This window comes from Mauremys mutica, chromosome 9, assembly GCF_020497125.1.
Source record: "Mauremys mutica isolate MM-2020 ecotype Southern chromosome 9, ASM2049712v1, whole genome shotgun sequence".
Classification (NCBI taxonomy): domain Eukaryota; kingdom Metazoa; phylum Chordata; order Testudines; family Geoemydidae; genus Mauremys; species Mauremys mutica.
Window position 1 is genome coordinate 33,541,918 of NC_059080.1, and position 24,115 is coordinate 33,566,032.

Sequence of the window (24,115 nt, forward strand, 5' to 3'; positions counted from 1 at the left end):
AAGACTAGTTCCCTATCTGTGACCCATCAAGAAACTTACGTGTTAGGAACATGGTAGCTATCAAGATCTGCCGTTGTGTTTTTTACCATAAAGAAAGAAAATGACATATTACAGCCATGCCAATGAGTATCATACTCAGTGGATCATCTGTACCTTAAACTTGAAATTCAACCAATTGCCGAAAAGCCCATGAAAGCCTTGTGCACCCCTTAACATCTGAATTAAGGGCCACCTGAACTCATTAATGCCACTGTCTTCATTGGGAATTTTACTTTATGGGCTTAAGTGGCAATAAGTGGCACATAGAACCTTGTGCCGGGCCCTGTGTACTAGAGTGAATTTTATTCTCTGAGAATGTTTTAATTTTCATGTTTAAATAAATCAAAATAAATAATTATTTGGTTTCAATTATAATACCAGTTTGTTTTCTGATGCAAACCACAGAGCTGAATGACAAGTGGATCCTTTCTCTGTGAGAGATTAAAGAGAAGACTAGATCCATTAATTTTGTTTAAAATGGTGAAGGCACATTTTCAGGCTTTTTATGTGAGTCCTTGTGATGGCTTGTGAAATTCTGTGTGTTCATATTTCTTCATAAGGATTTGATGTTTAAATGAAAAATTGAATAGAAAAAATAATAGCAAACTTCTTCTGAGTCTCTGTGGCTCAAACTGCCTCATCATGCAGGCACTTAATGGTTTAACCTTGACTGTCATGGTACAAAACTAGGGTCCAGAGGACAATGAATAATGCATTGGAGCAACATATACTATTCCATAAATCTATATCTAACACATTAAGAAAGAAGAAATATACCTACTTCAATCACAATCGACAGACTGATGCTAGAATGAAAAAAATACAGCGTGCACAATTATGACAATATAAATTCTATTTTTAGTTCTGCACGTGCACTAAGGAAAGCAGAGAGCTAAGAATTACAAGCAGGGTTCTTTTCATAGAGGGCAATATTAGTGTAATTCACTTTAAAAGAAATACTCCTTAAAAATCACTGTTGCATCATCCAAGGTATTTCTGTTTAGAATGGCTAGATGAGATCTGTTGTCTTGGGCCAGTTGTGGCTGGTAGCAGTGTCAAATGTCAGTCCAAAAGTTTCTGTTCATATTATTGATGGCTTATATTATAATTTTCTTATTTTTACCTTCTCACAACTAAAAGGACTTTACTCAAACTTTCAAAAAATAAAATAGAAGTCTATCATAAACGAAACTTGTAAAATTATAACCCCCAAATTAACAAACTTGGAAAGTTAGGAGCCTATGAAAACAAGGGATTAGAATGGAAACTATTTCACAGCCTCAGCTACAGTTAGTTTTACTAGCACAACAGCTATAGTACATCTGTGTATTTTTATGAGCAATTTTAAATTAATCATGTCAACTTGAAATATCTTACACACATTAAACTTTAAAAGTGTGCTTTCAACTGTCATTTTGACATCTCGTTAGCATACAATAACTGCCTTTCAAAAGCTAAATTAAATGTTTGACACACTTTAAATGCTGTTATATTTCCCAGTTTTTATTTGCTCTTTTATTACAGTTCTTTGTTTTTTGTGATGTTGATACGTGTGAAAGATGATAATTTAATTGGTAGATGTTGTTTAAAAAAATATTAACACATCAGATGTGGGTTTTTTTGGCATGAGAGGATTAGGTTGTTCATAAGATGTAGCCCCTCTGGCTAATTATTCAGAAATCAGTGAAATGCAGCTTTGATCAGATTGACAACAAGTTTGTTCAGTGGCTCTGACAAGGTTCAAGAGGAGGAATGGAATATCAGTCTAACCAATGCATCCATTTCTTTTGTGAATATTTTCTTCTCTCCTTAACAAAACAGGTTGCAAAAAAGCTTTTCTGTATTTTTTTTTTACGAGAAGCAGTAGTTTAGCAAAAGTTGTACTTCTGGAATATCTAGGTACACACAGTTCAACTATTTATGACACTTAATTTTCCTTTAGAAATAACTGATGATATAATTTTCTCAAGCATCTCAAAGTATGTCTACACTGCAACTGGAAGCATGATTGCAACATGCATTGGCATACCTGCACTAGCTTTGCTGTAGCTGGCATGACTAAAAATAGGGTGGATGTGGCGGCATGCACATCAGTGTGGGCTAGCAAAGCATGAGTGCATGGCTATTTTTGCAGTGCACATAGTTGTAATCTATAAATTGTCAATCTTTTATTTCATTTAAAAACATTGAGAAATCTATGATATGGATAATGTTTTATTTGCATTTAACTGGTCAGTCAACTGTGTGAGACTCTCCAACAAAATTCTGTCTCTTGGCAAACTGATGGAGTATGTCTCCCAGACATCATCCTCTCCAAATTGGATTAACAAATGAGAATTATATGAAGAAAAATTGAAATCCTTGCAATGGTATAGGATGGTAAAATTATCGGTCACAATGCAGAAAATATAGAATGGCATTCAATAAATATATTTATGCTATATTTGGAAGAAGCAAGATGTACAGATTTATATTTTCCAATAGTAACTAGTGAGGCTTTTAGACAGCAACTATTAAATTAAGCATTTTTAAATCAGCAGATCGGATATCTCGCACCGAAGAGTATTAGAAGAATTGGTTGAGGAGCTCTCTGAACCATTAATGTTGATTTTTTTTTAAAAAAACCTTGTAATCAGGGCCAGCTCCAGAGCCCAGCGGGGCAAGCACCCGCCTGGGGCGGCCCTTTCCCGGGGGGGCGGCAGGCTGGGCCGGCGGACCTGCCGCAGTCATGCCTGCGGGAGGTCCACCGGAGCCCCGGGAGCAGCGGACCTGCCGCAGGCATGACTGCGGAGGGGACGCTCGGCCGGCGGCTCCAGTGGACCTCCCGCAGGCATGACTGCGGACGGTTTGCTGGTCCCGCGGCTCGGCTGGACCTCCCGCAGGCGTGCCTGCGGCAGCTCAACCAGAGCCGCCGGACCAGCGAACCGCCTGCAGCTGCGGGAGGTCCAGCCGAGCCGCGCAACCAGCGGACCCTCCGCAGTCATGCCCGCGGGAGGTCCGCTGCTCCCGCGGCTCGGGGGTGCCTCCCAGGCATGACTGCTTGGGGCGGCCAAATTTGTAGAGCCGCCCCTGCTTGTAATACTGGGGAAGCTCAGGAGGACTGAAACAAAGCTAATGTTTTGCCAACATTTATGACTCAGTTAACCTGAGAGTGATCTCTGGCAAAATCATAGAGTGGCTGCTAAGAGACTCAGTGAGTAAAGAATTAAGGGATGGTAGTATAGTTAATGATAATCAACATGGTTTTAAGGCAAATAGGTCTGGATAAATAAACTTATTTTTTATGAGATCATAAGTTTGGTCAAGAGTTTTGACATGAGTCTTCTTTAAGGCATTGGACTGAGTCCCTCATGGTATTCTGATTACTCCTCCCCCCCCCAAAAAAAGACAGAGAGAGAGAGAGAGAGAGAGAAGCACAAAATCACTATACAAAATCAGTGCAGCCCATATTATAGGGATTAAAATTGATTAACTGATAGATCACAAAAAGTAAATGGGGAATAGTCATCCAATTGGAGTGTTTTTAAGGGGCTCCCATTCTTGACCTAATGCTATACAATATTTTTGTCAATGATCTGGAAGAAAATATAAAATTATTGCTGGTAAATTTTTCAGATGATGCAAAAATAAGTGGAGTGGTAAATAATGGTGAGGACAAGTCAATTATACAGACTAAGCTGGAACATGTGGCAAGGTTGTCTCATTTGAGAAATGTGTATTTAAATACAGCCAAATCCAAAGTCATCTATCTAGGAACAAAGAATGTAGGTCACACATAAGATGGGAGAATATAGCCTGCAAAACAGTGATTATGAAGAGGACGCAGGTGTCATGGTAGATAACCAGTTGAACATGAGCTCCCACTGTGATGCTATAACTAAAAGAGTGAACATAGTATTTAGATGTATAAGTCGGAGTAGGGAGGATGCCTTACCTCTGTATGTGGTGTTAGTGAGATCATTACTGAAATACTGTGTCCAGTTCTGGGGTCTTCAAGAAGGATGTTGAATTTTTTTTTAAAAAGCTACAAGAATTATTCAAAGCCTGGAAAACATGCCTCAAGGCTTGTCTACACAAACACTTGATGTGTGGCAAGCTGGGGTGTAAATCGACATCGCTCCAGTGAGCCATGTTCTTATTGTCCATGTGGATCCTGCTGCTGCAGATTTCAGGTCTTTTTTTAAAATAAAAATTTTGTTAGGACTAATAAACATACCTTTGTTCTTCATTCAAAAATCCACCTTCCAAATCTGGGGAGAAGGGGGAAGGCACCTATGAGAAGGCTGTAACTTTAATTAATTATAAATCATAAAAGGTTAGTGTGACATTTTTAAATTTACATTGTAAACATAGATATTTTAGAGTTATTGGTCTGAGCTGAATGTGTATGTGAATTACTGGGAGTAGGAGTTGTATAATCATTGGTGGAAACTGAATATGTTGCAACTATAGCAGCCCAGGCTATGAAACCTAGGCAAAAGAGAAGCAATATTGGCTTTCCTTTATTGGGTCCAACAGTAACGATTATTTTTCTGTATCTGAGGTTGGATGCTTTTGACCTGTAAGCATTCTGCTGTTTGTTTTATGCAATTCATAGAGTATCGTATACTGATAACATCTGAAAACAAAATTAGATGCTGTGTCTCTGTGTCAAAAGCATGTGGAACAAAAGATTATATGTAAGTACTCTGTGGGGGTAAATATAGAAAAAACTGAACTGGAAATAATGATCTGATTGGGAAGCCTTTCTGAGCAGTGTCTAGAAGAGCCATTGCTGTTGACTGAAGATGATTATATAGTCAAGATATTTATGGTATATATTTCTCTGACCTATGGAAAGTATCAGAAAATGAGAAAGTGCAGTGATGGCAAAATAATAGGGTTTAGCATTGAAAAAGAAAAAGAAAAAGAAAAAAAAAGATGTTGACTCATTTGTCCACTGGGCTCTGAACATTGGAGGAAAAGATGGAAATAACCTTTTGTTCTGTTTTCATAGTATCTTTGAGTGTGTATTTGAATAAGTGCTGGCTTAAATCATAATTTTCAGCTAAGTAATATAATTAATCCAACATAAGCTAAAATAGTAATGTAAACATTATTTTTTTCTACACACTTTTATTTTAAGCTGATATGAATTTGCTTCAATGAATGAAGATAACAAGGTTAATAGTTTAATGCTAGTCAGTTGATATCGGCTTTTTTTTTCTATTTTTCTTTTTTCAGTTTTTGATTATAAATTAACAGCCCCCCTGGCGTATAATTCCAGGAATCATCCCTCTAAAGCTATTTACTTAGACTCGTCTTTTATTGGTCCCACTGCCACAGTCTAATTATTGTCATGAAACAATGAACCCTGTGTAGTTTGAGGCTTTGATCAGTCTTCATATAGCTTGGAATAATGAGGGTAAGAGTTTTGTTTTGTTTGGTTTTGGTTTTTGGTTTGGTTTCTTTTCGTAATTCAGTTTGATCCCGCCAGAGACAGGCTGCTTTACAAAATGCAGCCTTTTCTTAGCTGCCAGATGACACCTCTGACAGAAATTCTGATTGTGCTCATGGCATCTCTGGAAGCAACATTCATTCTCTTTTAATTTCACCGAAGAACAAATTTAATAGCACTAAATATGTCAAAGAAATGAATTCAAACTAAAAAATGTTGCACGTCTTTCTTTACACTGAAAAGGAGCTGAAAGGAAAGTTATGGTTTTTAGCTCAAGTTCCTTTAAGGTTCTAATCCTATGTTGATATTCTGTAAAGCCAATAAAAATACAAGATTTTTTTCTTTCTTTTTAAAATGTGGTAACTTGTAATCAAATGAATAAAACAGGCCATAATCCTTGTTATTCTGTTACTATCTATATACACTCCCTTTGGAGATAAATAGAAAAACAGCTGGAGTCTGAGGATATTTTGTAATCTTATAAATTGAAATTGAAATGCCTCAAGGAGGAAATTTCCAAAATAAATGTGACAGAAGATAAGTCCCTGCTTTTGGCAAAATTTTATTAGTATGACTTGTTCCAGATTGTTGTTGTGGTTTCTGCATGAATTAAGAAAATGGCAAAACTGTTACTTGGGAAAAAATAGTACTTTTCTTCTCTCATGTTGATACATTGCTCTAGAGGTAACTGCTTTGTTATCAGATTGTATTATCAAGTGTGTCAAACTTTGCAAGGACATTTTCAAATGAAAGATTATGAGCCAGATCCTTACCTGGTGTAAATTGGGGTAACTCCATTGATTTCAGTGGTGATGTGGTGATTTATACCAGCTAAACATCAGGCCCAATATACTTTTAAGGCAGATATTTTTGTCTCTTACTAATAAAAACTTAATTTATGTTAAATGAAATAATATTTAAAAACTAATTTACTTTTCCCAATTTGTTTATTTGATTCATAGATTCCAATGCCAGAATGAACTATTATTTTTGTTTAGTCTAACCTCTTGTATAACACAGAACTTCCCTAAAATAATTCCTATATTAGCTCTTTCAGAAAAAAAACCTCTAATCATGATTTAAAAATGTCAGTGATGGAGAGTCCACCATGACACTTAGTAAATTGTTCCAATGGTTAATTACTCTGACTGTTAAAAAATTACTCATTTCTACTCTGAAGTTGTCTAGCTTTATCTTCCAGCCATTGGATCGTGTTATACCTTTCTCTGCTAGACTGAAGAGCCCATTATTAAATATTTGTTCCCTATATGGATACTTAAATATAAACTGTGATGAAGTCACCCCTTATTAACCTTCTCTTTGTTAAGCTAAATAGATTGAGTTCTTTGAGTCTATCAATGTAAGGCATGTTTCCTCTCCTTCAATCATTCTCATGACTCTTCTCTGAACCCTCTCCAATTTATCAGCATCTATCTTGAACTGTGGGCACCAGGACTGGCCACAGTATTCCAGCAACAGTCGCCCCAGTGCCAAATATGGATGTAAAATAACATGTCTACTCCTACTTGAGATTCCCCTGTTTATGCATCCCAGGATTGCATTAGCTCCTTTGGCAGCAGCATCACACAGTATAGAGTCCCCCCATCCTGTAAGTATGACCTACATTCTTTGTTCCTAGATATGTATATTTACATTTAGCCATATTAAAACACACATTGTTTGGTTGCACACAATTTACCAAGCGATCCAGATTGCTGTGAATCAGTGACTTATCCTCTTCATTACTGACCACTCCCACATTTATTGTGTCATCTGCAAACTTAATCAGTAATGATTTTATATTTTATTTGAAGTAATTGATAAAAATATTAAGCAGTGTAGGGGCAAGAACAGATTACTGCAGGACCCCACTGGAAACACATCCGGTCGATGATGAATCCCCATTTACAATTACATTTTGAGACCTAGCTATTTAGTGTGCGCCACATTAATTTTATATCATTCTAGTTTTTTAATCAAAATGTCATATGGTACCAAGTCAAACACCTTATAGAAGTCTAAGTACATTGCATCAACATTATTACCTTTATCAACCAAACTTGTAATCTCATCAAAAATATATCAAGTTAGTTTGACAGGCTCCATTTGTTCTCATTCCTCTCATCTTGGACAATAAAAATAAGTTCTGGTGAGTTTGTCAATTTCTCTTTCAAGTTCTAATGCACTAACACAGTGTTGTTGAGCTGGAGGAATAGACATTTGTTTTTAAAAAATGACAACATTTTGATTGGTTTCAGGCTTTGTAAAAAGTTAATTTTGAAAAACCTGAATTTGGGAGCAACTTGGAATAACATAATTTGAAGACAATACTATAGTAGCTGTTGCTGTACAGCAGACTAGAGGTCCATCTGCTGTGGTCTAGTACCTTGTCAGACAGTGCCCAACAGCACATTACGAAGGAGGAGTAACACCATCTGAATATACCTAGTTTTACAGTAATATTCAAAGGAGTAGTTTCTTTTGTGTCTGCACCTGGCAAATAGTTTATGCACTGGAATATGATGAGTCATAGCCATTATAAATGTATCTTAATTAGTGTTACTATTCTTTTTCTTAATAATATCCTGTAAGGGCCTTATTTTTACATATTTATGCATGCAGTTGAATGTCTAATTGTTCTGTGCAGTTACTATCTTTTTTATATATGCAGATTACATGCATAATTGTGCACACATTTTTGATTATCACAGGACATAAGGCAGTTACCTCACCGTTGCTCCTATTACTCAGCTTCACCACTTGTAGCAACAGTGAGAGCAGTAGTATAGATTAGATTTCAAGAAGCCATGGATATTTTAAGCACTGTGTTATCTGGGCCGGTAGACACCAGTCATCTCTGTGGAACCATCCCTTCCTCAGGGCCTTGTGGGGGGCACTTTGTGGGTCTCTGTGAGTTTGTGCTGAGGAAGGGATCAGAGACTGGACAGGAGTGTGGTAGTTGTGGGTGAAAGTACACATTGTTCCCCATCCATTCATGCAAAACATTCCCCAGTGTCTCTTTCCAGGAGTCCTGTGGACAGCTACAGTCAGGTTGAGTCCCAGGTAGCTTTTGAAGAGCTGCACTGAGTGCCATACTGGTACAGAGACATAGAACAACTGTATAGATAGGTCTGGCCTCTTGTGGATCTTCATGATCTGTGAAATTTTAGCATTTTTTTCTGCTGGGGTGAGATCCCACCGTCTCTAGTGCAAGACCTCTGCAATGGGATCCTTGTGATTTTTTTCTGTAAAGAAAATATCCAAACCACAGTATTATGCTTATTTTGGGGAAAAATCTGAATGTTGTTGAACAAAGATGTGATTTGGGCATAAAACTGATGCAGTGAGCACAAGTTTGCTAAGGAAACTTCATTTCTTTACAGTCACATTTTTGTTTCAGTGTGGTTCATTACATTCTACATGGAAGCTTACAGTTGTTTTATTAAAACATACATGTTTACATCCATTGTGATGTCCAGTAATTGATGTCATAAAAAAGTGATGTTGGAGGTGTTCCTAATAACTTCCATGCTTTAAAATGTAAGGATATTTAGACTTCAGAATGTTATGCTCAGGGGTGGAGGCACGTAAAGAAGGATGAGGAGAAGGAGCAAAAACCAAATGGAAGAAGAATCTAGGGATAGAAGGTGAGGAGAGCAGGGTGAGATTTAAAGGAAATTTTGTGCTAAATGTAAGTCCAAGTAACATCAATTTGAGTTATACCTTCCCATTGAGGAGATAAAGAATAATGGACACGATCGCTCCAGAGTCGAGATTCACTTTTTACCAAAAATGATAGTGTAGCCCTCTGGGCCAATACATTAATTTTATAAGTCCATGAGTGGAAGTCTCATTCCACAAAGCAGAATAATTTTGCTCTTGTGGATTATGAATTTCATATATTGGATTATGATGTCACCAGCACCTCTATAGACATGAGGGGATGTTACCTAGTTTGCTTCATGCTACTTTTGTCACAGCCTTAATATGAATGGTTGATGAATGACATAAGTCCTTCTGTTTTATACGATGCTGTAACAACAATACTGTGATGTCTTTGTGACCCAGAACATTCTGCGTAATGTTCCTGACGTAGTCAGTGGCTACCATTAAAAAGTTGGCATTTGTCAACAGTTGCCATCTAACAGGTCTGAGATTACTATATATTTTATGCCAGTGTAAACATTGACATAAAAGGAATTCTGGGAAATACTAGTAGGTTTGCATCGGTGTATATGAGGATAGATTTTGGCCAATGATATTTTGTGTCTTTGAAATCTAAAGCAGACAATTACATCCTGGCCCTTGTCAGCAGAAAAAATGCATGGGAGGGAGAAAATCACATGAAGTAAAGTGTGGGTTCATCATTCCAGCCTTCCATTATACTGCTCTCCCTCCCCACCTGCCTCCATCTCCCCAAGAGGGAGGTTGGTGAGCTTGTGGAGCAGATGTGCTCCCCATGGTCCAAGATCGACAGGAATATGCAGAGGAAGCCTGCAAATTTCATGCATACATGGAGTTCCACTTTGCCTACGCTCTACACATCAGGACCTTGGCAAAAATAACAGCAAAGGTGAGGTGCTACCACTACTTGGGTTCTCTGCAGCCATCGACCCACCAACCCATACTTCTCTAGAGTGTGTCAAAGCAAAAGTAGAAAAACTGTTGCTATAGTAACTGCTACAACAGGGTAGAAATAACTGATGATGCAAGAAGAACAGGAGTACTTGTGGGAATGGTTGGGTCATTACACCAATTGAATCTATTTCCCTATGTTAAGTTCTCCTCACACCTTCTATGGGCCATCTTAATTACCGTATTGTTCCGAGTATAGGCCGCTCCTGATTATAAGCCGCACCCTTAAAGTTTGGTGCTATTTTAAAAAAATTAAATTTTTAACTTTTTTTAACTTAAAGAAAATATACACATTAGTAGAACAGTAAAACAGTATTTTATTTAATGAATAGGAAGACATGTACGAGTATTTTTAACACTTTTAACACTTTTGGTAGTCCTGCTTTTGACGGCATATGTTATATACTCAGAAATATTGAAAACTATTTTGTAGTTATACTGTAAATAAAGAAGGGAAAAGGAATGGACAACAAGGAGACTGATGGGAACAGTTCTCACCATCTCCCCTGCACAACAATCAACAACATTAGCAAATGTTCTTAGGGTTAGGGATCATGGCCCCCCCCCCCGAACTCCTGCCCCATCCAACCCCCCGCGTTCCTTGACACCTCCCCCCACCCCAGGGACCCCTGCCCCATCCAACCACCCGTTCTCTCTGTCCCCTGACAGCCCCTGGAACCCTTGCCCCTGACTGCCTCCCACCGCCCCATCCATCCCCTGATCCTTTCTAACTGCCCCACCAGGACCCTTGCCCGTATTCAATCCCCCTGTTCCCTGCCCTCTGACCCTCCCAACCCCTATCCACCCCCCACCCCGAACCCCCCTGCCCTCTCTCCAACACCCCCTCCCTGCCCCCTTACTGCGCTGCCTAGATGTGGCTGGCGCCACTACAGTCTGGCCACGGCTGGAGCCAGGAGCCCCGGGATGCTGGGCCGGGGCAGGAGTCACGCGGCCGGAGCCCGGAGCTGGAGGATGTGGCGGGAGCCGGACGGCCAGAGCCAGGTAGCTGGCCGGCCAGAGTAGGGCGGCCGGGAAGGGATGCGGGGCTGGGGCCGGAGCCGGGCGGCGGGGCCGGGGACGGGCGATGCGGGGCCGGCGCCGGGCAGCGGGAGACGCGCGGCCAGGCGGGGCCACCCAGAGAATTCTGGGGGCCCGGGGTCTTCGGCGGGGGGGGGCCCTTCCGTTCCGGGACCTGCCGCCGAAGTGTCCCGAAGACCCGCCGCGGGGCGCCCCCGCCGCCGAAGCGGGACCCACCGCTGAAGTGCAGCCCGGTCTTCGGAGCACTTCGGCGGCGGGTCCTGGAACGGAAGGGCCCCCCGCAGCCGAATTACTGCCGAAGACCGGGCTGCACTTCGGCAGCGGGTCCAGCTTGGGCGGTAACTCGCCAGTGGGGGGTCCTTCCGCCCCAGAGCGGAAGGACACCCCCCCCCCCCGCAGGCGAAGACCAAGAGCAGAAGAAGCTCCTGCGCCCGGCCCCGCAAGAGTTTTCTGGGCCCCCCGGAGCGAGTGAAGGACTCCGCTCCGGGGGCCCCGAAAAACTCTCGTCGGGGCCCCTGCTGGGCCTGGGGGCAAATTGCCCCCCTTGCGCCCCCCTCTGGGCAGCCCTGAGGCCGGGGCCGGCGGAGGCGGGTACACGGGGCTGGGGCTGAGAGGCGGGGACGTGGCTGGGGCTGGAGCCGGGCGGCGGGGGAGGCGGGGACGCGGCCGGCGGAAGCAGGTACGCGGGGCTGGGGCTGGGGCTGGGGCTGTGGCCGGGCGGCGGGGGGGGCGGGGACGCGGCCGGGGCCGGAGCCGGGCGGCGGGGACGCGGCCGGGGCCGGAGCCGGGCGGCGGGGGAGGCGGGGACACGGCTGGGGCAGCCCAGAGCCCTCTGAGTCCCTGCCGCGGCTGGGATTTAAAAGGCTCTGGGCTCCCCACCGCAGCGGGCAGCCCAGAGCCCTCTGAGTCCTGGCCGCGACTGGGATTTAAAAGGCTCTGGGTTCCCCGCCGCAGCGGGCAGCCCAGAGCCCTCTGAGTCCCGGCCGCGGCTGGGATTTAAAGGGCTCTGGGCTCCCCGCCGCAGCGGGCAGCCCAGAGCCCTCTGAGTCCCTGCCGCGGCTGGGATTTACCATAAAAGGCTCTGGGCTCCCCGCCGCAGCGGGCAGCCCAGAGCCCTCTGAGTCCCGGCCGCGGCTGGGATTTAAAGGGCTCTGGGTTCCCCGCCGCAGCGGGCAGCCCAGAACCCTGTGAGTCCCGGCCATGGCTGGGATTTAAAGGGCTCTGGGTTCCCCGCCGCAGCGGGCAGCCAGAAGCCTCTGAGTCCCGGCCACGGCTGGGATTTAAAGGGCTCTGGGCTCCCCGCCGCAGCGGGCAGCCCAGAGCCCTCTGAATCCCGGCCGCGGCTGAGATTTAAAGGGCTCTGGGCTCCCCGCCGCAGCGGGCAGCCCAGAGCCCTCTGAGTCCCTGCCGCGGCTGGGATTTAAATTGCTCTGGGCTCCCGCCACGGCTATTATACCGATTGTAGGCCGCACCCCTAGTTTAAAGACTTAAATTAGGGGAAAAAAGTGCGGCCTATACTCGGGACAATACGGTATCACTTCAAAAAGTTGTTTTTTTTCCTCCTGCTGACAATAGCTCATCTCAATTGATTAGACTCTGCCTGCTGGTATGCATACTTCCACCTTTTCATGTTCTCTGTATGTATAAATATCCCCTGTCTGTGTGTTCCATTCTATGCATCCGAAGAAGTGAGCTGCAGCTCACGAAAGCTCATGCTAAAATAAATTTGTTAGTCTTTAAGGTGCCACAAGTACTCCTGTTCTTTTTGCGGATACAGACTAACACGGCTGCTACTCTGAAACCTGATGATGCAAGTTACATCATAGATTTTGTTGTCTTGGCAGGGGCCTGTGCTGAGGATTTAGTTAAATAAAGGGTGTATTCTTCTGAACTCTCTAAGTCATTACACTCCCATCAACTGCCTTCCTCCATTTCATGTCTCTCTCCCTTTTGTCAATAGGGCCTTTCTTCTCCCTTCCCCATCTGTACTGATAGAGAGAAGCAAACGCCCAAAGTTACACTTTTTTGTTAGCTACAATGGGCATTAACAGGTTTAATTTTGGCCACCAGGCAGTGCCCAGATTGCTTGAGAAGTGTAGTAAAAGCACACTGAGTGACCAAAGCATTACTCCGGCACACACCAAGGTCTATGTATAATTAATACTGGATCTAAGGCACTGTGTTTGTCTTAAGTCAACAAAACATGTGATGAGAATTTTTCTACTTGTTAATATTTATCTGTAAATACTCAGTCTGTTAAAATGATTTTCATTGGATGTTAAATTGAATATGAAACCACAAAATGTCAGGGCCTTGACAATATAATGATATACTCCAGCAATGTCTGAACAAGTGTACTTATTTCTCAGAAACAAAAGAGGTTAAAAAAATAGCAAAATCTGTTTTTCCAGAGAAATGTCTCAGTTTACAACAGTCTTCATCAGGCCTTTAAAATAAATATATAGTGATCTGTAGCTACACGTAATGTATTTAATTGACAATGCATAACTTTTTATGACTATTCACCCAAAAAATTGAACCAGTAGCATTGCTATTCCCAAGCATTTAGGAATTGTATTCACCTCCCCAAATCATGTGAATGGCATAAAAATCATGAAATATTAAAAATACTAATTTGGGGCTATTTTATGTGCCCTCTCTTTCTTGGACCTTTAAGGTTCATGTTTTCAAGCCACAACCATGAGGGCTGAAGATTTTTTTTTTACTTAAGAACATTGACTTCCAGTGAGACAGGTTCCTAAATGCCCAAGTCACTTTTGAAAATAGGATGCTTGGGGAAATTTTACCCCAGGTCTGTTACTTTAGACTTTTGGTGCACCAAATTCTTTGCCTCAAACCAGTCATCTTGCTATGACTCTTTTGCTTTCCCACCAATTTCACCTTCCAAATATCAACCTTAGTATGAAGATAAATGGCCAGATTTTTAAAAGGTATTTAGGCACCTACAGGAATTTTTAAAAGCCCTAGGTAGGCAGTTGGTGCCTAAGTTTTAGGTGCCTAAATGCTTTTGAAAAATCTCATTAGGCACCTGAATACCTTTAAAAAACTGGTCCCAAAGCTCTTTGCATTAATCAAAACAAAAGCTTATGTCCCTACAATTTTTGGAGGGGAAAGTCTGGGGACTACTTTTACTTCACTTGTTTAGATAATTTTTTAAAAAAAGATTTATTTTCATTGTAAGATTTATTGTTATTATGTTATTACTGTGATTCTGAAAGAATCAACCACATCAGTTAGAAATGTTTCACATTCTCTGGCCTTAAAGTAGGGGAGTAGCTTATAATGAAAAGAATATATTTTGAAAACTAGAGAAATGAGCAGAGAAATAAATTCAATCTCAAATGGTGATTGAAATCTCCAAGTCGATTTATGGAAGGCTTCAAAGGCCTGTGAAGGTTGACAGAATCTCTTTAGCATGAGACGTCTTTCATTTTGCATCGAGGTTTACAGTTTTAAAAAATAGGAAAAGCTCTGCTGTCAGATGAAGCAGGTTTGAAAGCAGAGCTGCCTGTTCATGAAAGCCTGAAATTGTGCACAACTGTAGATAATGTTAATGTGTCCTCACCAGATAGCTGAAATAATATATTTCCTACATTGGATGCATTAAGCAATTACTCAGTTTGTAGTTGAAACCATATAATTTTCTTTCTTTCCTTGCAGTCGCAACGCCGTGTCACGTTTCACCTACCAGACGGCTCCCAGGAAAGCTGCAGTGACAGTGGGCTTGGAGACCATGAACCCAGCAGCAGTGCTAGCACATCGCATCCTCTGCCCCTTGGTTTCCCCCAAGAGGAGTACTATGAACAGGCTTCGCCCAACAGTCGAACAGAAGGAGATGGCAATTCGGACCCGGAGTCCAGTAAGTGATGCTCTCTAGGCATATTTGTCCTTAAATGTTAATAAGTCACAAATGGGCTAATTTTAAAGCCACTGATTAAAGTTTAATGCTAACTTAAGATGGGAAAATACTGGTTGCTAACCTCTGCATTTTAAAGACAAAAATGACAAAAGTTCAAAGAAAGTATTTTTGACCATTTTGTGTTGAAATGCTCTGTAGATGTTGTAGCTGATTTGCATCTTTATTAGCTGGGGTTTGTTATGGCTTTGGCATGCTAGAGAGAAGTGATGCTTTCTGGTTGGTTGTCACTGCTGCCTTTTTTATCCACATTGATGCTCCTCAAGACTGGTATGGCTTTTAACATTTTCCCCTTCCATACTTTTCCCTACTTTGCATTCTATAATAGCAGCAGAGCCCTCTGGGCAACATGCAGTTCTGTGAAATCACTGCTGTTCTTCAGAAATTAAAGGTCCTCAGTTTAGTGCCTGTGAGGGCAACTATGGTGTGAGGTAATCACCCAGAAAGGCATTGCTTGTTGTGTCATATTGCTTAATTATACAAGTGGCACTGGAGGTTGATGACATCGGAAAGTGAGTAGGCGAAGCTGACATGTCAAGGTGTACTCAGGGCCAACTTACATCAGTGTATTTGATTTAGAAGTAGAACAAGAGGCTCCTTTGTAACTGTCATTCAGCATAACAAGTTCTCCCTTGTCGGACAAACACCGGATTCATGTGCTTTTCATCTCCTCTGGGTCTAGGTAGGCTCCAGACACTGCTGTCTCTGGCCTTTAGGCTCATTCCTGACATATAGACTCCTTGATGATACCCCTTCTCCAAAGTGGTACCCCACAGTCCAGCTATCCTAGGCCCCAAGACCAGTACTGAACCCCCCAAGTCTCCTCAACAGCTTAAACACACCCTTCCCCAAGCTCCATCAAAGGTAGTCTGATTTACCATTTAACCCATTCAGAGACACATGCCAGCTGAAGCCAGGCACTTAGAGGCTGTACAAAGTAACTTCTTAAACAAACATGCAGAAAGCATACAGATTTCCAGATCCATGCAAAAAACAACAAAATCTGCTCTCAAATCCCTCCCTCCAGTGTCCTCACCAGTCTGAGAGCCCCTCGTGTGTTCATCTGTCACTTTCAGGAGTCCCTGATCCTCACTCCTTGGGACTCAGTCTCCTCGTCTTGGTCATGGATTGTACTCTCTGACTCCTGCAGCTTCAGCTTCTGTTGGTCTGGAAGTCAGACAGTTCTCCCTAGCTCAAAAAGCATGCCTTTGTTGTTGGGGTTTTTTTTAAGCTAACCTAACACCTGGTTTCTGTGATCTGTCTCCTGTGGGTTTTTTTTTGGGGGGGGGGGGTATTTGTTTTTTGTTTGTTTGTTTTCATTTCCCACTCCTCTGCAGATAAACTGGAGAAAACTGGTTTTATCTAGGTTGTAACCATCCAGTTGTTTTAGGACCAGGTTATTCAATTGTTGTTGGTCCTTGATGATCAGCCGTTTTAGGGGCAGGCAACCAAGTGCCATTCTCCCTCTTCTTAGCACAAATAGTATGATGAAAATATACAGCAAAAGACAGCCTTAAGGGCATAAACACACAGAATTCATAAGTTTGACATTGACAGACTTCCCAAATCCTCACTGTAACAATGTCAAATTCATCTCTAGATAGGGTCGAAAGAAGGAAACACACTTATTTCCATTTCGCAGAACAACTGAAGATCCTAATGTCTCCAACAGAGTTAGAAGGGAGTGATGATGAAATTTTAATCTAACTTAACAATGGAAAGAAAATGAGTTTATCCTAATAATGTCTTTGGAGCTGTTAATTATGTTACAAAAGGATATCGTATTAGTCGTATATGGCATTTCACAGACTTGTTTAGCACCACTGAATTAAAAAGTGTAATGAACAACTTACCCTTGAAAGTTGAGATGTTTTGGTGTTGGCAAAATATTTGTGAGCAGTTCACAGAAATATCAAAATTTTTAAATATTTGTGAATTTCTTCACAAAATATGATGCATTTATGAATGGCTCATGAACAGTTAACTGGGCATCTTCAGTAGCTGAAGTGTTCAGCAGATGTGTTGGCTTGTTTGTATAGGGTTACATGGTTTTCGAAACAATGCTGAAATAGTCCTTGTTTGGATGTCCTTAACTTATTTGAGTTTTGAATTCACTTTTATTTGTATTCATGCTAAAAAAGCTCAGCTTTTCACAGAACATAATCACAAAGGGGGTTGCATACAATCAAAAACAATAATTTTCAAACTTGAAAGAATATTCATGTTTTTTTCTTTTACTATTCACTCAACTCTGTTATTTACCCATACTTTACCAAAGTAAGTATTAGATGCAGGAGATAGGAATGTATGACTATGGTGCACTCTTAGCCTTGACTTGTCTGCAAAGGACATCAGAGTGAAACTGATGCAAGAGAAATCACTACATTAGGCAAAAGTGCACAGATGGTGCTTTTGCCACTTAAAATGAGGCTCAGGTTTGGAGCTGTTGCTCTTTTTTGAACCCAATTTCTACAGCTTTAGATCAAAAGAAAAATGGATCACTTAGGAAGCCTCTGAAATGTCAGTTTGAGTCTAATAATATCCACACTGACAACTGAATGCCATTGACACATCTCACTATGCAGAGACTGAGCAGACACCTGATGTCTTTTTGAGTGTGAAATTTGCAGAAAGTTTAGTCACCTGTTTCAGAGATGACTAATTATCTGACAGCTCGGTTTTAAACTTGATACCAAGAATAATTAGTGTTCCTGTAGTGTGAAGATGTGTTCTCCTCCAACTTTTATCCTTTTTTGATAACCTAACTACCATATACAATTGATGCAGTGTGGCATCACCCCTTTGATTTGAAGATCACAGCTGCTTGTGGATCTTCTAACTATTACTGTTGTGGCATGTATCTGATGCAAATACCTAGCAGCAGGCAATACAACTACATTTAAACAGATCTGACCCCTGTGCATCTAAACAACAGAAAATACCAAAGTACAGTACCATTGTGGGAAAAATGTTGGCACATTTTTCATTGAAATTGCTCATTGCTGTAAGTTAACTTGTGTCACAGTGGAGTTGAGAAGAGCAGAAATACCTTGTTGACCAATTAATACGTTAAACTTGCTGTCCAAGAATTGAGTACGTTGTTGGCTAAATTTGTCACATGTACATAAAGATTACCAAGATATTTCTTGTTTAATATCTGTGCATTTAGCTTTAGCTTCTCCTTCCATGCTTGAGAGCCATCATGTGGAAATGCTGATTTCTTCCACCAAACAAGTTTAATTTTTGGACTAATTCAGAACGGCCTGATAAAGTTGAAGCAATCTTAACTCAGTTTGTTTCGGGAACAGACACATGGCTAATGTAAAAAATAAGAATATGAAGTAAAATGAAGCGCAAGTATAGGAGGTGGCTTAGACTACTATAAAATGAGGAGCATGGCCATTATTCCTTCTCAAGACCTCTCTATAGTATTGGAAGTTTCTTAATCTGAAACATTGATCTAAATATTGGGCTTCAGGATATTCTTCAAATTGCCTGAATGCAGTTTTACCCAGACTTGCAGAGCAGGGCTATACACTGTGAATGTGAAAAGTTTTTAATAAAACTACTCAGCTAGAACTGACCCAGAACTTATTAAGAGCCCTATCAAAGGTGACAAATGTCCCATCAAACAGGGTTATACCCACAAGCATTGCTTACTCTTGTTTCTCCTAAGCTTTGCTCTTCGGTGCTTTTCATTTTAAGAAATTTATTCTTAAATAATAATTTATTCTCCTATTGAAAGATAAATATTAAACAACATGGGCATGAGAGTTACGTTAATATTTGGAAGCCCCGTCCTAAAATGGAAACTTTTAAAACAAATAAGCACTGAAAGATATTACCAATTATAATTTATCAATTGATCCATTGGTCCTAATATTGGGCTTTCTTCCGAAATATCAACAATAACAATTGAAAGAGAATTAATATCAACTTACTAGTTACAACAAAATGACTGTTGCAAATCACTGAAAGAAACAAAAGATCCTCTTAAGAGTAACTATATCTGGAGATGCGAAACTCCCCAACTCACCCCACAAAATTAGAGGGAGTGTTTTGGTTTTCTTTTTTTCTCCCTTTTCCTCCCTAAGAAAACAATGCCACCAGCACAAGAGTTATGAGGAACCCTAAAATAATTAAACTAGTATGAGCATGTGATCGAAAAAAACAAATATTGGTAAGAAATTGGTTTTGGTTTCAGATTTCTTGGCAGAGGGGGAAGGAGGGAAGCGATATAAGAATAAAATGTTGAGAAAAACACCTTTTAGTGTCCTTTTAAAAATAAATGGATTATATATTCTTTTTAAATTGGAGAAGTGTTAGTTAAAGCTCTTTGGCTTTTGTTAGTATAATTTTTCACTCGTGAAGGAGCTCTGGAGAAACAAACAGTGCTGGTGCTGTATAATGCATCGGAATGCAGAGCAGATGCCAATAAACTCTGTTGTGTTAGTCAATAGCAGCATAAACAGGCATGTAAACTGTTAGAGGAAGTTAATGTTATCCTTAAGCAACAAAACTAACTTAGGCAACTTCTTTTTCAGTTTTCATTTACATGCATTGCATACACAATCTGTTGCTTTTTCTGGTAATAAATTACCTAAAATAGTAAGCTGTTCAGAAAAAAAAAATCTTTCCCTTTTTGACTCCCACATCAAATCAGCAGAAACATGTCTTTAGTTGTGAATCCAATTGTAAGGAAGAAATGTAATATATGTAAAGAGAACAAATTGGATTTTAAATCTGTTAAATGAAGGAAACAATGTTAATGCAATGTTAAGAACTCACACTTCAAGTCAGGAATTGACAAAGTTAACTTACTTATCATGCCCCCAGCAGTGAGGTTGGAATGCTGGGGTGGTGTACCAGGTCATGGGCAGGAGAGCCCACCCTGGCTCCCTCACCCTTCTGCTACAGCTGTTCTGGCAACAACCTGGTACAGTATTGTGATTCTGCTTCTGTTTTGGCTATGACATGGGGCTGGGCCCAACTCTTTAAAATGCTCTGCTATTTTGATACTGCTGATTAAAATTTCCAGAGGAACACTAGCCAGAGAAGGGAAATATGGTGATTTTTAGCAGTTTGTAACTCAGCTAAATTCCATGGCACATTAGCTCCTAAGCTTTCTACCTGCTGACTTTCAAAAGCCTGATGCAAACAATGGAAGGTGTTAAAGCAAGGATCTTTTATAATGGAAAGTGTTAGTAACCCTAAAAGTAGATTGCTACCAACTCCCGCTCTCATTATGCTGTGTGTTTAACTAGAAAATTCTTCCAGAAGGTCGGTATAACACAGCTGAGTTAGTGTTGCTTCTGAGACCCTTTCTTTTGCTTTTCCTAACTCCCTCTGATTTTAATCATGAAAGCTCACCAGAATATTCATACAATCTTTTCTATTTAATTTCTTTTGTTTAAAAAGAGCAACAAACAAACTCACAAAGCAGAAGACAACAGAAAAGGACTGCCTGTGCAGACAGATCTTAGAGGACAGTAACAATGTTCCTTAGGCAAATTGTGCTAGCAGCTCCTCTTTCTGCTCTGGTCATGCCAGTTAGGGGAAATAAGCAGTGACATCAGAGAGGGAGTTGAGGGAGAAGATATGTGTTAGGCACAGCTGTGAATTTTAGCAGCTAAATTATGGTGACCATATTTTCCCAAAGGGAAAACGGGAGACCCCATGGGTTTGCCCGAAGCCCCCCTATTGCCCCTGCACAGCTGGCATGAGCTGTCCCTGCCTCCCACCTATGTGGGGCTGGCTCAAGCCTCCCTCTTCCCCCACAGGGCCAGTCCAATCCCCTGAGCCGCTCTTTCGAGAGGGGCTGATGTTGCTGTTCTTTTCCCACACGTTCCTCTGAACCCCACTACGGGTCGCTCACCACTTTTTTTGGGAAAACGGCATTTGTCCAGTTTGCTCTTGCCAACTGATGATCAACTGGCAAGAGCAAATGGGACAAATGCAGTTTTACCAAAAAAGTTGGGATGGCCTGGTCATGGCTTAAAAAAGGGGCTGTCCTGGTCAAAACGGGACATATGATCACCCTAAGCTAAGTTCTGAGCATGCTTAACAGCTATTTTTATTTGCAGTTGTTTATACTTTTCACTATCCCTTTAAGCAAGCAGGTGTGCTACAACTCAGTATAAATCACCTTCGTGTCAAGTTTCAAACTTCATCCAGTTTTTCTGCAGCCTTGTCCAAACAATTTGGTTAGATTTTTCTTTTTTTCTACAGTAAGAAAATTGTATTCTTCCCCCCCCTCCCAATTCTTCTTTAACGTACAAGCAGCTGAAGGAAGGATTTTCTCATATACCACCTGTACCACTAGTCCCTCCCCCAAAATCCCACCATAGGGTGAATGCCAACCACAGAAAATATTAGCTGAAAGGATGAATGTTTCATAAAATTAGCCTGTGAATACAGGGATTAATAATGGTAACTGCTTTGCAACCTTACCTATTGCAAGTGTTGCCTGGCACCCACCAAAATAATTAGTGACAGGATTGTATAATCCATCTGATGTAGATTTGCAGAAGAAACTATTAGTCTCCAACTGAAAGGAGACAATCAATGTGGATTGTCTCCCCATAGGAGAAAATGGCCACATTTCTTCCCATGCTGCCTTGTCTGATGTTTAGAAACACTCTTGCTGCTGAAATATGTTATTTTGACATTGTAAGAAAAACTGTCCTTGCAGTTGGACAGCAGCCCTCATGCTGAGATAAGAGATTGTGGATGGTGTTGGGTCTCTTGCCCCCCTGCTGAACAGAGTCTCTGGTGTATCCCAACAAGAATGTGCTCTTTTTTAGAAAAGATCTATTTTTTTCCCAAAAAATCTTGATAAAGTATCAGTCATTGCTCACCCTACTGATGGACGAGAAATATGGCTGAGTGCTTCTGTTGCAGATTCTTCATCCTAAAATATAACCAGACCTAAGATATGGGCACTAGAGGGATAGTAAGAATTGTCCTATCATTTTTTAAATTTCTGTCACGAATAGGTTGGGATGATTCCATTGTAATTAGCGATCCGAGGAATGGAAAGCCTGTCATATGAAAGGAGACTTGAGGAGCTCGGTTTATTTTCCTTAACCAAAAGAAGGTTGAGAGGAGATATGATTGCTCTCTTTAAATATATCAGAGGGATAAATACCAGGGAGGGAGAGGAATTATTTCAGCTCAGTACTAATGTGGGCACGAGGACAAATGGATATAAATTGGCAGTCGGGAAGTTTAGGCTTGAAATTAGACGAAGGTTTCTAACCATCAGGGGAGTGAAATTCTGGAACAGCCTACCGAGGGAAACAGTGGGGGCGAAGGACCTCTCTGGCTTTAAGATTAAGCTTGATAATTTTATGGAGGGAATGGTTTGATAGGATAACGCGATTTAGTCAATAGGTCAATAACGGGCCGCCACTGGTAATTAGTACCGAGGGTCATTGTTGGGATATTTTTCCCGAGTGCCAGGCTGGAGAGTCTTGCCCGCATGCTCGAGGCTCAGCTGATAGCCATATTTGGCGTCGGGAAGGAATTTTCCTCCAAGGTAGATTGGCAGTGGCCCTGGAGGTTTTTCGCCTTCCTCCGCAGCATGGGGCGGGGGTCGCTTGCTGGAGGATTATCTGCTACTTGAAGTCTTTAAATCAGGATTTGGGGACTTCAACAGCTGAGTCAAGGGAGAGAATTATTTCAGGAGTGGGTGGGTCAGCTTTTGTGGCCTGCATTTTGCGGGAGGTCAGACTAGATGATCATAATGGTCCCTTCTGATCTTAAATTCTATGATTCTATGATTCTATGATATTAACCAACTCATTCTCAAACTATACACATTTATTTTCAGGGTTAAAAAAGTTTGTCTAACTTTCCCCAGAATTTGTCATTGTCATGGCCCTCAGTTCTGACTTGGATCAGAAGCAGGAGTAGAAATAGTGTGAGTGAGACTGTTCTCAGGACACATGCTCAAAGTGAAAACAGGAAGCATCAGAAATCTTTCATTTCCTAGATTCTCAAGAGATGTAGATACTGTAAATAACAGAATCCCAACCATTACTGACTTGACCACCTATCTGCAGGTCCCCAGCAGTTAGATTCATGTTGCTGCTTGTGAGCCATGGAACTTTTGATAGCACTGAAAACAGTTAACATTGTGAAGTCTCCTAGAACCCCTGAGCATGTAAGAGCCTGTACCCCAACCATCCCTTAGTGTATCTCTTTCCTCTGGGCCCCACAGCTGTGGAAACTCTGCTCGATCAAAGTTTGTTTTTTTTGTAGCTATACTTAGTTGTTAGTTTTTTTCTGTATCTAATGAATTCTTGTTTGCAGATCCTGTTGAGCCAAGCAATTGGTCTTGGGTGGATTTTTTGGTTTGGTGGATTTTTCCCAGAGACCAACTGGCCTCTTTGTGTTTTATTCTTCTGGCCAGTGTAAAGTATTTAGCCTGTTTTGTTTTCCACTACTTTTGCTCTGGACAAAGGTCCAGCTTCCAAATAATGCAAAGTCTTTTACAGTAAAGTGCATGACTGACACCTCTTACAGATACTTGGGTGGAGTTTGTCTGAGGGCACACTCACTTGAGAGGAATGTTTGCTGTGAGTATCAAGCATTAAATTAAAGAGGCCACAAAAACTCAAGTTTTCTCTAACCTGCAAAGCTTTATCAGCTGCTAGCTTTGAGCTTTATGACTCAGCTTTTGAGATTTGCCCACCAGTATACAGTAATTGTTTTTCCATTGGGCCTGGTCTGCACTACGCATTTAAACCGATTTTAGGAGCGTTAAACCGATTTAACGCCGCACCCGTCCACACTAAGAGGCCCTTTATATCGATATAAAGGGCTCTTTAAACCGGTTTCTGTACTCCTCCCCAACGAGAGGAGTAGCGCTAATATCGGTATTACCATATCGGATTAGGGTTACTGTGGCCGCAAATCGACGGTATTGGCCTCCGGGCGGTATCCCACAGTGCACCACTGTGACCGCTCTGGACAGCAATCTGAACTCGGATGCAGTGGCCAGGTAGACAGGAAAAGCCCCGCGAACT

General features: G+C 41.4%; 1 protein-coding gene across 1 annotated transcript in view; it reads left to right on the forward strand.

Annotated features, from left to right (window-relative positions):
- Positions 1-24,115, forward strand: part of PCDH11X (protocadherin 11 X-linked) — a 1,070,771-nt gene that overhangs the window by 772,126 nt on the left and 274,530 nt on the right. Inside the window, exon 7 of the mRNA XM_045031029.1 lies at positions 14,831-15,029. Within this exon, the coding sequence (XP_044886964.1) occupies positions 14,831-15,029 (199 nt within the window). The remainder of the gene's footprint in view (positions 1-14,830; positions 15,030-24,115) is intronic.